At 46.1% G+C, this 15084-nt stretch overlaps 2 protein-coding genes across 3 annotated transcripts in view; both read right to left on the bottom strand.

Moving 5' to 3' along the window:
* The window catches only part of zbtb14 (zinc finger and BTB domain containing 14), a 13784-nt gene extending 13187 nt beyond the window's left edge, over window positions 1-597 (bottom strand). Inside the window, exon 1 of one of the 2 annotated variants that reach the window (XM_070853394.1) lies at window positions 456-597. The gene's annotated coding sequence lies outside the window, so the exon portion shown is untranslated. Of the gene's footprint in view, window positions 1-161; window positions 185-455 lie in introns of those variants that run through there. The other variant, XM_070853396.1, reaches the window with a different exon arrangement.
* Window positions 598-2793: 2196 nt separating this feature from the next.
* Window positions 2794-14634, bottom strand: LOC139220847 (guanine nucleotide-binding protein G(olf) subunit alpha-like). The gene is made up of 12 exons (XM_070852701.1): window positions 14499-14634; window positions 14316-14388; window positions 13816-13870; window positions 13492-13611; window positions 10278-10375; window positions 10073-10127; window positions 9895-9968; window positions 9563-9621; window positions 8167-8287; window positions 7937-8067; window positions 3088-3155; window positions 2794-2943 (listed from the first exon to the last, which is right to left on the bottom strand). Exons 1-12 carry the CDS (start codon window positions 14632-14634, stop codon window positions 2797-2799), a joined length of 1137 nt encoding a protein of 378 aa, XP_070708802.1. The 3' UTR covers window positions 2794-2796.
* Window positions 14635-15084: the final 450 nt, after the last annotated feature.

Here is a 15084-nt window from a genome sequence, read left to right as displayed (position 1 = left end):
TAACATGCTAATTAAACATAATCCAACATCAGCGTTACGGCGGACAAACGGCCTCCCGGTGGGGACAGCAGCCCGGCGGGTTCATGGCCGGAGCGGGTGGGTGTCGGTGTGTACCGGATGCGGTGTGCCTGGTGTTTTTGTTAAATGGCGGACAGTCCGACCTGCGGCTCCGCTCTTCCACAAAATGGCGTTTCTCCTGCCGCTCCTTGACACGGACCGTCTCCGGTAAACCCGTCCCCGGCTCCATCCGGACGGCGGAGCGGGAGATCTGCGAGCCTGCACGCGGCCCGCTCCCCGGGACCGACACGCAGGCACGCGGGCCGCGGCCTCGGCAACACGAACGAGAACCAGGGCTCGAGCGGCCATGAACGGCTCGAGAGCGCGCAGCATCACCGCGGAAACGGCGGCGGAGCGAGGGGCAGAGGAGGGCGCGGGGCCGGGGAGCGGGCACTTACTGTCACAGTGGCCCAGTGTGAGCCCGGTCCTCTGGGTGTGTCGGCGCCCCGGGAGCCCGGTAGACTTTGTCCGGTTGTTGTTGTTGTTGCTGAGGACGAGCACTGAGCGGAAGGCCGCGCTTTGCGCCAGCACGCACACACTGCAGGGGCACGCAGGCGGCGGGCCAAAGATCCTCTGTGGGCGAGACGGATCACTACCTCTCACGCATGCGCACTCCTCCTGTCGGTGAACCAGGAAGTTCAGCTGCCTGCTTTCTGTTTTTAAATCAGCTCTCCAACAGTTAAAGCCAGAGGTTATTAATCATCATTTACCACATGATCAGCTGTGACGTCATCTCGCAGTCATGGCTGAGTGGGTTTACGTCATGTGACTGTATGTTAGCGGTAAAGAACCACGCAGCATTGGCGTGGTCATGTTTAGGTGGTAACCACAGACTTGCGAGTAGAGTTAGTCATTAAGGACCACTAACCTCAGGAAGGTCTCCAGGCTCCGTGGACTGTCAATGACAGTGACTAAACTGTATCTTCATCAATGGTGTCCATCTCGTGACACCGTTGGGCCCACAATTCCTTTTTCCCACAGACTCTTATTGTGAAAGAGACGTCTGTGAATCAGACTGAAGTCAGGAAGAGCCACAAGATTAAATCATTTTATCCCCACTCAAGTTAGCGGAGGGCTAACAGGAAGTTCTCCTGTCTAGTCCTCCAGGCTCTGTGGGCCCATGATGAGGGAGATGAGGGACCTGCAAAGTTGTACTTTCGTCCAGGTCAGAGAGAGAGAGAGAGAGAGAGAGAGAGAGAGAGAGAGAGAGACAGGTCAGAGCGGTGTCAGTCACACAGAGTGTTTCCATGGAGACGAGGGCGTAGGTGTGAATGGCGTTTTGCGTCCATCACACTGTGAACTGGTGACCATCGGTCGTCTCTGTCAGCGGTGGTTCCTTTGGTTTGTGTGGTGGTTCACTCAGGCTCATCATCTGCGCTCTGAACGTACCCAACATGCACGCTCGCCGGCTGACAGTGGAGGGGGTGCCCTACACTCTCAGCCGTGATGGACCTCTGTTGACTCATCCAGCCATGAAGGAGGGAGTGCGGCAAGCCTCCGACCGCCACGAAGTCATCAGCACACATGGAACATCGAACACGACTGTTCTTGGACAGTCAAAACAGGGGCTGCTTATGCTAATGCTAGTTAGCTTGCTGGCTAGTGATTAGTATAAAACAGTGTAACATGTAATAAAGAGTAGAGTGATAATATAACATTGGTAGAATTAATTTAATCATGATATAATGTTCATATATTCATGACGTCACCTGGAAACTACAAACAAGCAGCAGCTTAAAACAACCAACATTTATCAGCTGCAGTGTTTTCTTCATTAAAACCTTTAAATCCACCCGCTGGTCCTCGTCTCTGATTGGTCCACACTGAGGACTAAATGATGATAACTGTCACTTCTAATCAAAAGCAGCTTTGTCACTTGATTATGAAGAGAATCTAGCAGGCCGAGTAACCCCACAGGACCTAACCTACAGTCTCTTCAGGTCAGACCGGCGCCGTGGAAACAGAGCTGCAACGTAACGTGTCATGTTGTGACCAATCGCCTCGATCACGTGAAGATCCAGAGGTTCACGACAGTTTAGGCTCGTCTAGCAGCTGGTGACGGGGCGGCTTGTGTGTTCAGTGATCACACACATCGGTTGTGAGGCGGCGATTAGATCAATAGCACCAGCGTGGACGATGACAGAAGGAAAGAATTACTGCAGGCTGCTCATCACGTGCTGCTCTACCAAGAACCGGGGGGGGGGGGGCAGACCGAACCTTTACCCCCTCACTTTGGCTGCCTGTATAAATTTGAGCTTGTTGATTGTTAATGTCCTCACAAGGTTACAACCATTGAAGTAGGAGAAAAATATCAACGCATATCTGTCTTTGCTGTGGTTACCGTAGCAACTGCAATGTGGGCCGATTGAACAGCTCTCGGTTTCAACGGCGCCGGGAGAGATAATAATATTAATATACTTTCACAAGTTTAGAAACATGAAAAAATAGATTTCAGTTCAAAGTATCCCCCCCCCATATGACAGACCGTTACTGTGATAATGGGAGGACAACCCTCTTTGTATTGACAGAACTACACTACCCACAATCCCCTGCTCCAGACTGGGATGAGTCTAAGGCAGGAAACACAGACACAGATCTGTGATAACTAATCAATAATGACCATTAAAGCTGCAGAGCGATAAACATCAGGATCTATACGTTCTGATCACCAATCACATTAGCGTCTACATCAGCCTCCTCAGTCCACTGGGGGGCGGGGCCAGACCACAGCTCGGCCAATCAGAGCAGCTCGTACTGCCGCAGGTGCATCCTCTGGATGATGTCACGACAGTCGTTGAAGACGCGGCGAATGTTTTCAGTGTCGACGGCGCAGGTGAAGTGAGGATAACAGTAATGTTTCCCATCACCACTCGCTGTGCTGATCCTCTGGGAGACAGACAGGTCGGAGAGAGAGGGAGACGGGTCAGAGAGAGGGAGACTTAGACTTCTTTATTTTATCCCCCATAGGGGGAAATTTTCTGGGGTCAGAGAGAGGGAGGTGGGCAGGAGAGAGGGAGACGGGTGTTTTACCAGAAACTCATCTCTGATGAAGAACTTGGCTCTGGTCACTCTGGGGTCTTCATCAGCATCTGGAACGGCTGGACACACACAGTAACACACACAGTAACACACACAGTAACACACACACAGTAACACACACAGTAACACACACAGTAACACACACACACACACACAGTAACACACACAGAGTAACACACACAGTAACACACACAGTAACACACACAGTAACACACACACACACACAGTAACACACACAGAGTAACACACACACACAGTAACACACACAGTAACACACACACACAGTAACACACACAGTAACACACACACAGTAACACACACAGTAACACACACAGTAACACACACAGTAACACACACACACACACAGTAACACACACACACAGTAACACACACAGTAACACACACACACAGTAACACACACAGTAACACACACACACACACAGTAACACACACAGTAACACACACACAGAGTAACACACACACAGTAACACACACACACAGTAACACACACAGAAACACACACACAGTAACACACACACACAGTAACACACACAGTAACACACACAGTAACACACACACACACAGTAACACACACAGTAACACACACAGTAACACACACACACACACAGTAACACACACACACACAGTAACACACACAGTAACACACACACAGTAACACACACAGTAACACACACAGTAACACACACACAGTAACACACACACAGTAACACACACATATCCTATATCCAATTCTGTGTGGACAATATTATACCAACAAAGGAAATAACTGTTTACCCCAACAACAAACCGCACATTACTAAGGAGGTTAAATAATAAATGTATTAACCGTAAAAAAAAAAGAGCATTCAAGAACCAGGACAGAGCCCAACTCAGACTGGTTCAAAAGGAACTGAATCACATGCTTAAAAAAGCAAAAAGGAAACACAAAGAGACAATAGAACAACACTTTGCTGCTAACAATTCCAAAAAAATGTGGGACACAATGAGGAAAATCACCAACATGACTCCTGCTCAAAAAGGTCTCAGCACCCTAAATGACCTTCAGAAGGCAAGAGAGCTGAATGACTTCTATTTAAGATTCGAAACCCAGGACTTCTCCTCTGAATGTGAGGAGGTCCTGAGGTCCATTTCAGTGACTGAGCAGGACCCAAGGCTGGTGATTCATCCCCATGATGTCCAATCTGCTTTCAGGTCTGTCTGCACAAAAAAGGCTTCAGGACCGGATGGGATATCTGCCTTTCTGCTCAAATCCTGTGCAGAGGCGCTCATAGCGGCTTGGCAGCCTATCTTCCAGAGATCTGTGGACTCACACTCCATCCCCAGTCTCTGGAAAAAAATCAATAATCACTCCGGTTCCTAAAAAACAATGTCCTGTGGTCAACAATGACTTCAGGCCTGTGGCTCTAACTTCCATAGTCATGAAGTGTTTTGAGAGGATGATGGGGACTCTGCTCAGGGGGGAGGTGGACGCACACTTAGACTCCTTTCAGTTTGCCTACAAACAGGGTCGCGGCACTGATGATGCTATCAACAGCATCACACATCTGGTCAGTAAACACCTCGATGACCCCAAAGCTTATGCACGTGTGTTGTTCATTGACTTTAACTCAGCGTTCAACACAATGCAGCCGCACCTGCTTTTGGGAAAACTGAAAGAGATGAACGTGAACCCTTACATCCTGAGGTGGTATCACTCCTTCCTGACACAGCAAGTCAGAGTCAACAGCTCCCTCTCGGAACCCAGATTGATAAGTACAGGTGCCCCACAGGGCTGCGTCAGCTCCCCGGGCCTCTTCACATTGTACACAAATGATTGTGTTACAACACACCCAGAGAACTTCATTATTAAGTTCTCTGATGACACAGCTATCGTCAGCTTGCTGCATGCTGACGGTAGCCCACTGGACTATTTCTCAGAAATAGAGGAATTTGTCCAGTGGTGTGACCAAAATCATCTTGTGCTCAAAGTGGGGAAGACAGAGGAGATGATATTTGATCCAAAGACTGTTGGTGACCACGGGCCAGTCGTCATTAAAAACAAACACATCAGTCAGGTGGGTTCTTACAGGTATCTGGGGGTCCACATTGACAACACACTCAGCTGAAGGGTACATGTTGGAAGCTACTGCCTTCTGGCAGGAGATTCAGGGTCCCCAGAACCAGGCTGAACCGCTACAAGAACTCATTCCTGCCAACATCCATCAAACTGCTTAACAACCAACATTAACTCTCAGTGCAATAAGCTACATGGTGTAATGTTCATGTGTGTGGAATATATCCAACGGTACTGTACATACTTATGTGTGTGTGTGTGTATATATATATATATATATATATATATATATATATATATATATATATATATATATATGTGTGTGTGTGTGTGTGTGTATATATGTGTGTGCATTTCTTATGTACACTCCCCTCCAAAAGTATTGGAACAGTGAGGCCAATTCCTTTATTTTTGCTGTAGACTGAAAACATTTGGGTTTCACATCAAAAGCTGAATATGAGACAAGAGATCAACATTTCAGCTTTTATTTCCAGGTGTTTACATCTGGATCTGATACACAACTTAGAAGTTAGCACCTTTTGTTTGAACCCACCCATTTTTCATGTGAGCAAAAGTATTGGAACATGTGACTGACAGGTGTGTTTTGTTGCCCTGGTGTGTCCTGTTACACTGATTATTCAAACAATAAATAGCGCTCAATGTCTATGTTCAGTTTCAGATTTGGGTTTTGCCTGTGCAGACTGCATTTATAGTTAGAGGCGTAACCAACAAGAAAACCAGAGAGCTGTCCATGGGTGAAAAACAAACAATTGTGAAGCTGAGAGAAGATGGAAAATCAATCAGAGTCATTGCACAAACATTTGCCACAGCCAGTACAACCATTTGGAATGTCCTGAAGAAGAAAGAAACCACTGGTGTACTAAGTAACAGACGTCGAACGGGTAGACCAAGGAAAACAGCAGCAGTTGATGACAGAAACATTGTGAGAGCTGTAAAGAAAGACCCTAAAACAACTGTTGACATCAGCATCAACCTCCAGAGAGCAGGAGAGAAGGTGTCACAGTCTACTGTTCGCAGAAGACTTCACGAACAAAAGTACAGAGGCCACACCAGAAGATGCAAACCACTCATTAGCAAGAAGAATAGGAAGGCCAGGCTGGAATTTGCCAAAAAGTCCAGAGACAAGCCTAAAAATTCAGGGACAAAGTTTTATGGACTGATGAGACAAAGATGAACCTTTACCAAAGTGATGGAAAGGCTAAAGTTTGGAGAAAGAGAGGATCTGCTCATGATCCCAAACATACAAGCTCATCTGTGAAACACAGTGGAGGTAATGTCATGGCTTGGGCCTGCATGGCTTCTTCTGGGACGGGCTCATTCATCTTCATTGATGATGTAACACATGATGGCAGCAGCAAAATGAACTCAGAAGTCTACAGAAACATTTTGTCTGCCAATTTAAAGAAAGATGCAACCAAACTGATTGGGAGATCCTTCATGGTGCAGCAAGACAATGATTCAAAACACACTGCCAAAACAACACAGGAGTTCATCAGGGGCAAGAAGTGGGAGGTTTTAGACTGGCCAAGTCAATCTCCAAACTTCAACCCTGTAGAGCATGCATTTTACCTGCTAAAGAGCAGACTGAAGGGAGAAACCCCCCAAAACAAACCACAACTGAAAGAGGCTGCGGTGAAGCCTGGAAAAGCATCACAAAAGCAGAATGCAAAAGTTTGGTGATGTCAGTGGGTCACAGGCTTGATGCAGTTATTAGGGTTATTAAGTCTTTTCATGTTAATGTATTTTAAGTTTATCTGTTCCAACACTTTTGGAGGGGAGTGTATGTATTTCTCTACACATGTATACTTACTTCTGTGAAGTATGCTGCTGCTGCACTTTGATTTAATTTTAATTCTTTCTATTCTGTTGTTTTTTTATATTGTAAACTGCAGCTGGACGGAGTCCAGGAAAAAGTTCCCCACAGTACTGTTACTGTGTGTGTGTTACTGTGTGTGTGTTACTGTGTGTGTGTGTTACTGTGTGTGTGTTACTGTGTGTGTGTGTGTGTGTGTGTGTGTTACTGTGTGTGTGTGTGTGTGTGTTACTGTGTGTGTGTGTGTTACTGTGTGTGTGTTACTGTGTGTGTGTTACTGTGTGTGTGTGTGTGTGTGTGTGTGTGTGTGTGTGTGTGTGTGTGTGTGTGTTACTGTGTGTGTGTGTGTTACTGTGTGTGTGTGTGTGTTACTGTGTGTGTGTGTGTGTGTTACTGTGTGTGTGTGTGTGTGTGTGTGTGTTACTGTGTGTGTGTGTGTTACTGTGTGTGTGTGTGTTACTGTGTGTGTGTGTGTGTTACTGTGTGTGTGTGTGTTACTGTGTGTGTGTTACTGTGTGTGTGTGTGTGTGTTACTGTGTGTGTGTTACTGTGTGTGTGTGTGTGTTACTGTGTGTGTGTGTGTTACTGTGTGTGTGTGTGTGTGTGTGTTACTGTGTGTGTGTTACTGTGTGTGTGTGTGTGTGTGTGTTACTGTGTGTGTGTGTGTGTGTGTGTTACTGTGTGTGTGTGTGTGTGTGTGTGTGTGTGTGTGTGTGTGTAATGTGTTTGTGTGTGTGTGTGTGTGTGTGTGTGTGTGTGTAATGTGTTTGTGTGTGTGTGTGTGTGTGTGTTACTGTGTGTGTGTGTGTGTGTGTGTGTGTAATGTGTTTGTGTGTGTGTGTGTGTGTGTAATGTGTTTGTGTGTGTGTGTGTGTAATGTGTTTGTGTGTGTGTGTGTGTGTGAGAGTGTGTGTGTGTATGTGTGTGTATACCCTCAGCAGGAACTTGGTAGTGTGTGTATTCGGGGAAATAATCCTCCAGTTTAGATTTTCCAGCCAGAATTTTGTCGGCCAGAACGTCCTGTTTGTTCAGGAACAGGATCACTGAGATGGTCTTCAGGAACCTGCAGCCAATCACAGAGCAGCAGGGTCAACAGCAGCCAATCACAGAGCAGCAGGGTCAACAGCAGCCAATCACAGAGCAGCAGGGTCAACAGCTGAACCTGTTGGTCCAGATGGATCTGAAGAGGTCCAGAGATTCTCGTAGCCGATTGGTGGAGTTGTCCTCTCTGATCACCATGTTGTAACTGCTGCTCGCCGCCACGAAGATGATGGCCGTTACATCTGAACACACACAGGAAGTTCATCACACATCAGCTGACTGCTGACATCACACACATGGTACCTCAGTCCTTCAAAGCAGCAGTAATTAAACCTCTCCTGAAAAAGCCCACTCTGGATTCAGGTGTATCAGCCAACTATAGACCTTCATCCAACCTTCCCTTTCTCTCCAAGATCCTGGAGAAAGCAGCACCCAACCAGCTGTGTGACTTTCTAAACTCTAATAGTCTATTAGAGGATCTTCAGTCAGGTTTTAGAGCGAACCATAGCACAGAGACACTGGTGAAGGTTACAGACCTCCTCCTTATGGCATCAGACAGAGGACTTCTCTCTGTCCTGGTCTTGTTAGACCTGAGTGCATCACACAGAGGACTTCTCTCTGTCCTGGTCTGGTTAGACCTGAGTGCATCAGACAGAGGACTTCTCTCTGTCCTGGTCTGGTTAGACCTGAGTGCATCAGACAGAGGACTTCTCTCTGTCCTGGTCTGGTTAGACCTGAGTGCATCAGACAGAGGACTTCTCTCTGTACTGGTCTGGTTAGACCTGAGTACATCAGACAGAGGACTTCTCTCTGTACTGGTCTTGTTAGACCTGAGTGCATCAGACAGAGGACTTCTCTCTGTCCTGGTCTGGTTAGACCTGAGTGCTGCGTTTGAGACCATTGACCATCACATCCTGTTACAGAGACTGGAACAGTTCACTGGCATAAAAGGAACCACATTAAGCTGCTTTAAATCCTATTGATCAGATCGATTTCAGTTTGTACACGTTAACAATGAATCCTCTGTCCACACTAAGGTTAGACATGGAGTTCCACAAGGTTCAGTGCTTGGACCGATACTCTTTATCTTAAATATGCTTCCTCTGGGTAATATTATCAGGAAGAACTCCATTCATTTCCACTGTTATGCAGATGATACACAATTATACTGATCAATAAAGCCTGAAGAACCCAATCAGTTGGCTAAACTGAAGTTATTCTGCTTGGCCCCAAACACCTTACACCTTGTTCTGTTCCATGTTTCTTCCCGTTAAAGGGGAGTTCTTCCTCCACTGGGTCCTAATCTAATCTCTGAGCTGCTCTGTGGGGATTCTTGAATCCTTCCTGTTGAATTCCTGAATCTTTGGTCTCTGAATGAAAGAGTTTGTTCTGAGCTGCTCTTTATGGAAACAGTCTGAGAGAACGCTGCTGTGAACTGGAGCTGGAGAGAGAAACACTGACTGAGTGATTGATTGATAGATACATCACTGCTGTTGTTGCGGTAAAGTTTTTCTCACCGTTGAAGCACTGAATCCACTTCCTGCGCTCATCTCGCTGTCCTCCAACATCAAACATACTGACAGAGAGACAGACAGGCATATTAGACAGATCAAACTAGAATGATAAACTTATTTTTTTTCTCTTTTCTTTTTTCAACATCACTAACTTCACTTCGGAGATGCTCTAAGTTAAGGCACTCCAGCTCCCACAATGCTTTTAGGGAAATATAACGTTTCCATACAGTCAGACAGGTAGCTGAACCAGCAGACAGCTCCCGTCTGCAGAGGACGAACCAGCAGACGGCAGCTCCTTTCTGATGGACAGAGGGGGCGGGGCCACACACACTCACTGGAAGTTGACCTTGTCGACCTGAAACCTGGTCTCAAAGATCCCTGAAGTCAAAACTCGGCAGCGCAACAAATCCTGCAGCAGAAGAAGAAGGAGGAAGAGGAGGAGGAAGATGTGTTATGAGACCGGCAACAACTGAGTCATCCTGAACACTGGCAGCTGATTGGTCCATTTGTTACCTGGTCAGTCGGTGTGTAGTCTGTTCTCCTGACTGAATCTAACCTGTCCAGGAAGCTGCAACACAAACACAGGTAACCAGGTGAGTGGGAAGCAGGAAACGAGGGATGTATCATCATCAGGCTTAGTGGAGCGCTCTGATTGGTCCATTGGGATTTAAGATGCCACGGATGCTCTGAGTGGTGTGTGTGTGTGTGTGTGTCATACTACTTAGCGCAGTCAATCAGCTGATATTCATTGGAGCGTTCGAAACAAGCCTTCACGCCGTCTTCCTCCCACAGCTTCTGAGCATGCTCAAAGAACTCCTGAGAGACAGACAGGAAGAGGACACCTTCACTACCGTCTACCCGTGAACACCTTCACTACCCGTCTACCTGTCGATCTGGTCAAAGCCACCAGACTACATTCACAAAAACGGTGATTTTAGCTCCCAGGAGCTGCTGGTCTGCTGCTGCCTCCATCAGTCAGTGTGTCTGTGTTACTGTGTGCTGTTTTAAAGAGTTACCTCAGATTCAAACTAACATATTAGGTCATTGGCCAAAGTGAGCTAAAATCACTGTTTTTGTGAATGCAGTCTGGTGTGTGTGCAGAGACCGATATAACGCCCCCCCCGGGTGCAATAGGGACTGGACTGGGATCGAACCCCGACCTTCTGATTGAGGGACGACCCACTCTACCACTGAGCCACAGCCGCCCACGGCTCAAGTCAGTTCAGTTTGATGGTGTCTGATTGGACAGCAGTGTGTGTGACCAGTCGACCAATCAGCAGCAGCGTCACAGACGGCGGAGGACAGAGGGCGAGCTGAAGGAGTTTGGAGGCGACACAGGAAGACGCTTGTTTTGTCTCTTTGTGTCTTTAGAGACCCGAGATGTTTGGATAATGAGGCCTCAGGTGACACACACACACACACACACACACACACACACACACACACACACACACACACACACACACACACACACACACACACACACACACACACACACACACACACACACACACACACACACACACACACACACACACACACACACACACACACACACACACACACACACACACACACACAGCGTCAGTCCCATGTTAACTCGTTACATCATGTCATTAACATCGTTAAAACAAACAAGTTCTTAACCAGCTCTCCTGGTGCCGCTCCGCTGTTTAAAGGGACACTTCACCTGTTTCACTCCATCATTGTTCACACTTCAGCTGTTCAGGACTCCCACAGGTGGAAAGTACTTCCCTCAGTACTGATGGAGGTACTTGTACTTTACTCACGTACTACAGAGGGTTCAATGTGTTGTAGGTTACATGATGTCACACAGTAATAAAAATAAGAATTTCACTCTTTGAGCAACGAGCACTGTTCACACTTTAGGTATCTGATGGTGTTTTTGTAGTTTTAGAGTTTTAAATGCAACTTTTCCTCGTTTCCTCCAGAACAACAGTGGATCTAAAGATCTGTGAACCCTCCAGAAGAGATCTGAACTGTTTCAGGTTCTACTTTCTGAGCGACGGAGATTTGATAGAACAGAAAGATTTCAGAGCCTCCATTGGTGTTTCTGCTTATTGTCCTCATGGAGGCTCCATAGACCTCCACTACACACTGACACACTGACTAACTAGCACACACACACTATAGACCTCCACTACACACTAACACACTGACTAACTAACACACACACACTATAGACCTCCACTACACACTGACACACTGACTAACTAACACACACACACTATAGACCTCCACTACACACTAACACACTGACTAACTAGCACACACACACTATAGACCTCCACTACACACTAACACACTGACTAACTAACACACACACACTATAGACCTCCACTACACACTGACACACTGACTAACTAGCACACACACACACACACACTATAGACCTCCACTACACACTGACACACTGACTAACTAGCACACACACACTATAGACCTCCACTACACACTGACTAACTAGCACACACACACACACTATAGACCTCCACTACACACTGACACACTGACTAACTAGCACACACACACTATAGACCTCCACTACACACTGACACACTGACTAACTAGCACACACACACTATAGACCTCCACTACACACTGACACACTGACTAACTAACACACACACACACACTATAGACCTCCACTACACACTGACTAACTAGCACACACACACACACTATAGACCTCCACTACACACTGACTAACTAGCACACACACACACACTATAGACCTCCACTACACACTGACACACTGACTAACTAGCACACACACACACTATAGACCTCCACTACACACTGACTAACACACACACACACACTATAGACCTCCACTACACACTGACTAACTAACACACACACTATAGACCTCCACTACACACTGACACACTGACTAACTAGCACACACACACACACACACACACACTATAGACCTCCACTACACACTGACTAACTAACACACACACTATAGACCTCCACTACACACTGACACACTGACTAACTAGCACACACACACACTATAGACCTCCACTACACACTGACTAACACACACACACACACACACACTATAGACCTCCACTACACACTGACTAACTAACACACACACTATAGACCTCCACTACACACTGACTGACTAACACACACACTATAGACCTCCACTACACACTGACTAACTAACACACACACTATAGACCTCCACTACACACTGACACACTGACTAACTAGCACACACACACACTATAGACCTCCACTACACACTGACTAACACACACACACACACACACTATAGACCTCCACTACACACTGACTAACTAACACACACACTATAGACCTCCACTACACACTGACTGACTAACACACACACTATAGACCTCCACTACACACTGACTAACTAACACACACACTATAGACCTCCACTACACACTGACACACTGACTAACTAGTACACACACACTATAGACCTCCACTACACACTGACTAACTAACACACACACTATAGACCTCCACTACACACTGACACACTGACTAACTAGCACACACACACACACTATAGACCTCCACTACACACTGACACACTGACTAACTAGTACACACACACTATAGACCTCCACTACACACTAACACACTGACTAACTAGCACACACACACACACACACACACACTATAGACCTCCTTTTAGCCAGTTAGACATCTGTTTATTAAGACTGGACTGAATTAAAATGAAAACTTTAGGTTTCATCTTTATGTATCTGACTTATGACACATGTAAGAGTTTAGAAGTAGCAGCAACAGTTTGCTGCAGTTTTAACACCTGAACGTGATGTTTGTAGCTTCCACAGCAAACTGACATTCCAGTGTGTGTGTGTGTGTGTGTGTGTGTGTGTGAGTGTGAGTGTGAGTGTGTGTGTTACCTCTGTGTATTCGAAGTCGGACAACGGTGCAATGCTCTTAATGTAGTCGACTCTGAACTGGTTACCAGGGTTACCCAGAGGCACGGGCGGAGTCAACATACTCATGGCTGACACAATGGTCTGAAACAGACACACACACACAGTCTTATTTCAGCTCGTCAGTCCTTTGTTTTAGGTTTGACACTCTAAACGTATCCTGCTGTCTGCTGGTCTGGACGTCTCAGCCTGTGCAAGACCGTTTTAACTTGATAAACTAAAATCAACCACTTTCACTTGATCGGACCAGTCAGAGAAGTTTTGCCATCAATGGGTCATGTGACCTACCACTATGGCATCCTTCACGTTCTTCCTGATGTCTTGAATCTTCTGCTGCTTCTCTCTGGAAAACAAAGACTGAATCAAACATGACGCTGACAGTGATGGACATCAAATATTTAGTTATTTCGGCCATTGAAAAAAGTTTCCAGCCTAACCTCTGCCCGGTAACTAAGTAGACTCCAGCTGACCACAACATTAGTCACTTTATTTGAGGAGTTTTTACACACGGTGGGAGTTTTCTCCCTGTCTCATCATAGTAGTAGGCTAGAAGCACTGCAGGTACAAATCCTGTAGCCTCACGATGGTTTCAGCTGTAATCTGATCAACAATCAATTATCAATAACCGATAATTAGTAACCACCTACCCAGCTTCAGTGAAGGAACAGAAGCAGTTGGTTAAATAAATGGTTAACTTCTGTCTGTCGTTAGATTTGTTCATGTTAAACATTTCAGACAGAAAATGACGAGGTCAGAGAGGAAGAAGGACGATTTAAAGTTTGACTCACTCAGCGTTGAAACCGTCAACGTGAAGGATTCTCATCTGCTTCACTATCGTACTTTTACCTGATTCTCCTGCACCTGCAGACAGACAGACAGGTGAGAGACAGACAGGAGACAGACAGACAGACAGAAGACAGATAGAAAGGAGACAGACAGACAGACAAGAGAGAGACAGACATGTGTCTCACCCAGCAGTAACAGTCTGTGTGTAGCTTTGTATGCCTGTCTCTCTTTCTGCAGCTGTCTCTCGATCTTCTTGTTGGCTTCTCTCTTCGCTTTTTCATTCAGTCGTTCTTCCTCCGTCTTCCCTCCCAGACAGCCCATCTCAGCTGGAACCACAGAAACCAGTGAACAACAGTCAGAAACCAGTAAACAGCCGTCAGAAACCAGTAAACAACCGTCAGAAACCAGTAAACAACCGTCAGAAACCAGTAAACAACAGTCAGAAACCAGTAAACAATCATCAGAAACCAGTAAACAACAGTCAGAAACCAGTAAACAACCTATTCATCCCCTGTGTTCAGTCAGCCAGTGGTTCAGAGAATAAATTCAAAGTAAAAACATTTAAATGACACTAAACTAAACTAAAAAATTAAACTAAACGTGTTTATTATATAAATTCATGCGTTGCAGCAGAAGAAGAAACTGATTAAAACTCTTTCACATGAAGAATAAAACATGTTCCGTTGATCTGAGCAGAAAAGCTCCAGGAAACCCAGTGAGTCCAGTCCGGTCTAACCCACCTGTAGCTGCTGGTCTCTGGGCCGTGGAGTC

This window comes from Pempheris klunzingeri, chromosome 21 (assembly GCF_042242105.1).
Source record: "Pempheris klunzingeri isolate RE-2024b chromosome 21, fPemKlu1.hap1, whole genome shotgun sequence".
Classification (NCBI taxonomy): domain Eukaryota; kingdom Metazoa; phylum Chordata; class Actinopteri; order Acropomatiformes; family Pempheridae; genus Pempheris; species Pempheris klunzingeri.
The sequence above is the reverse complement of the archived record's forward strand: the minus strand, read 5'-3'. Positions and strand labels throughout refer to the sequence as shown.

Coding starts and splice junctions, on each gene's coding strand:
- LOC139220847 (XM_070852701.1), bottom strand. CDS start 14,634: ATGGGCTGTCTGGGAGGGAAGACGGAGGAAGAACGACTGAATGAAAAA. Junction 10,128..10,277: donor CTGATTGACTGCGCTAAGTA/GTATGACACACA, acceptor TTTGTGTTGCAG/CTTCCTGGACAGGTTAGATT. Junction 3,156..7,936: donor CTACCAAGTTCCTGCTGAGG/GTATACACACAC, acceptor GTGTGTGTCCAG/CCGTTCCAGATGCTGATGAA.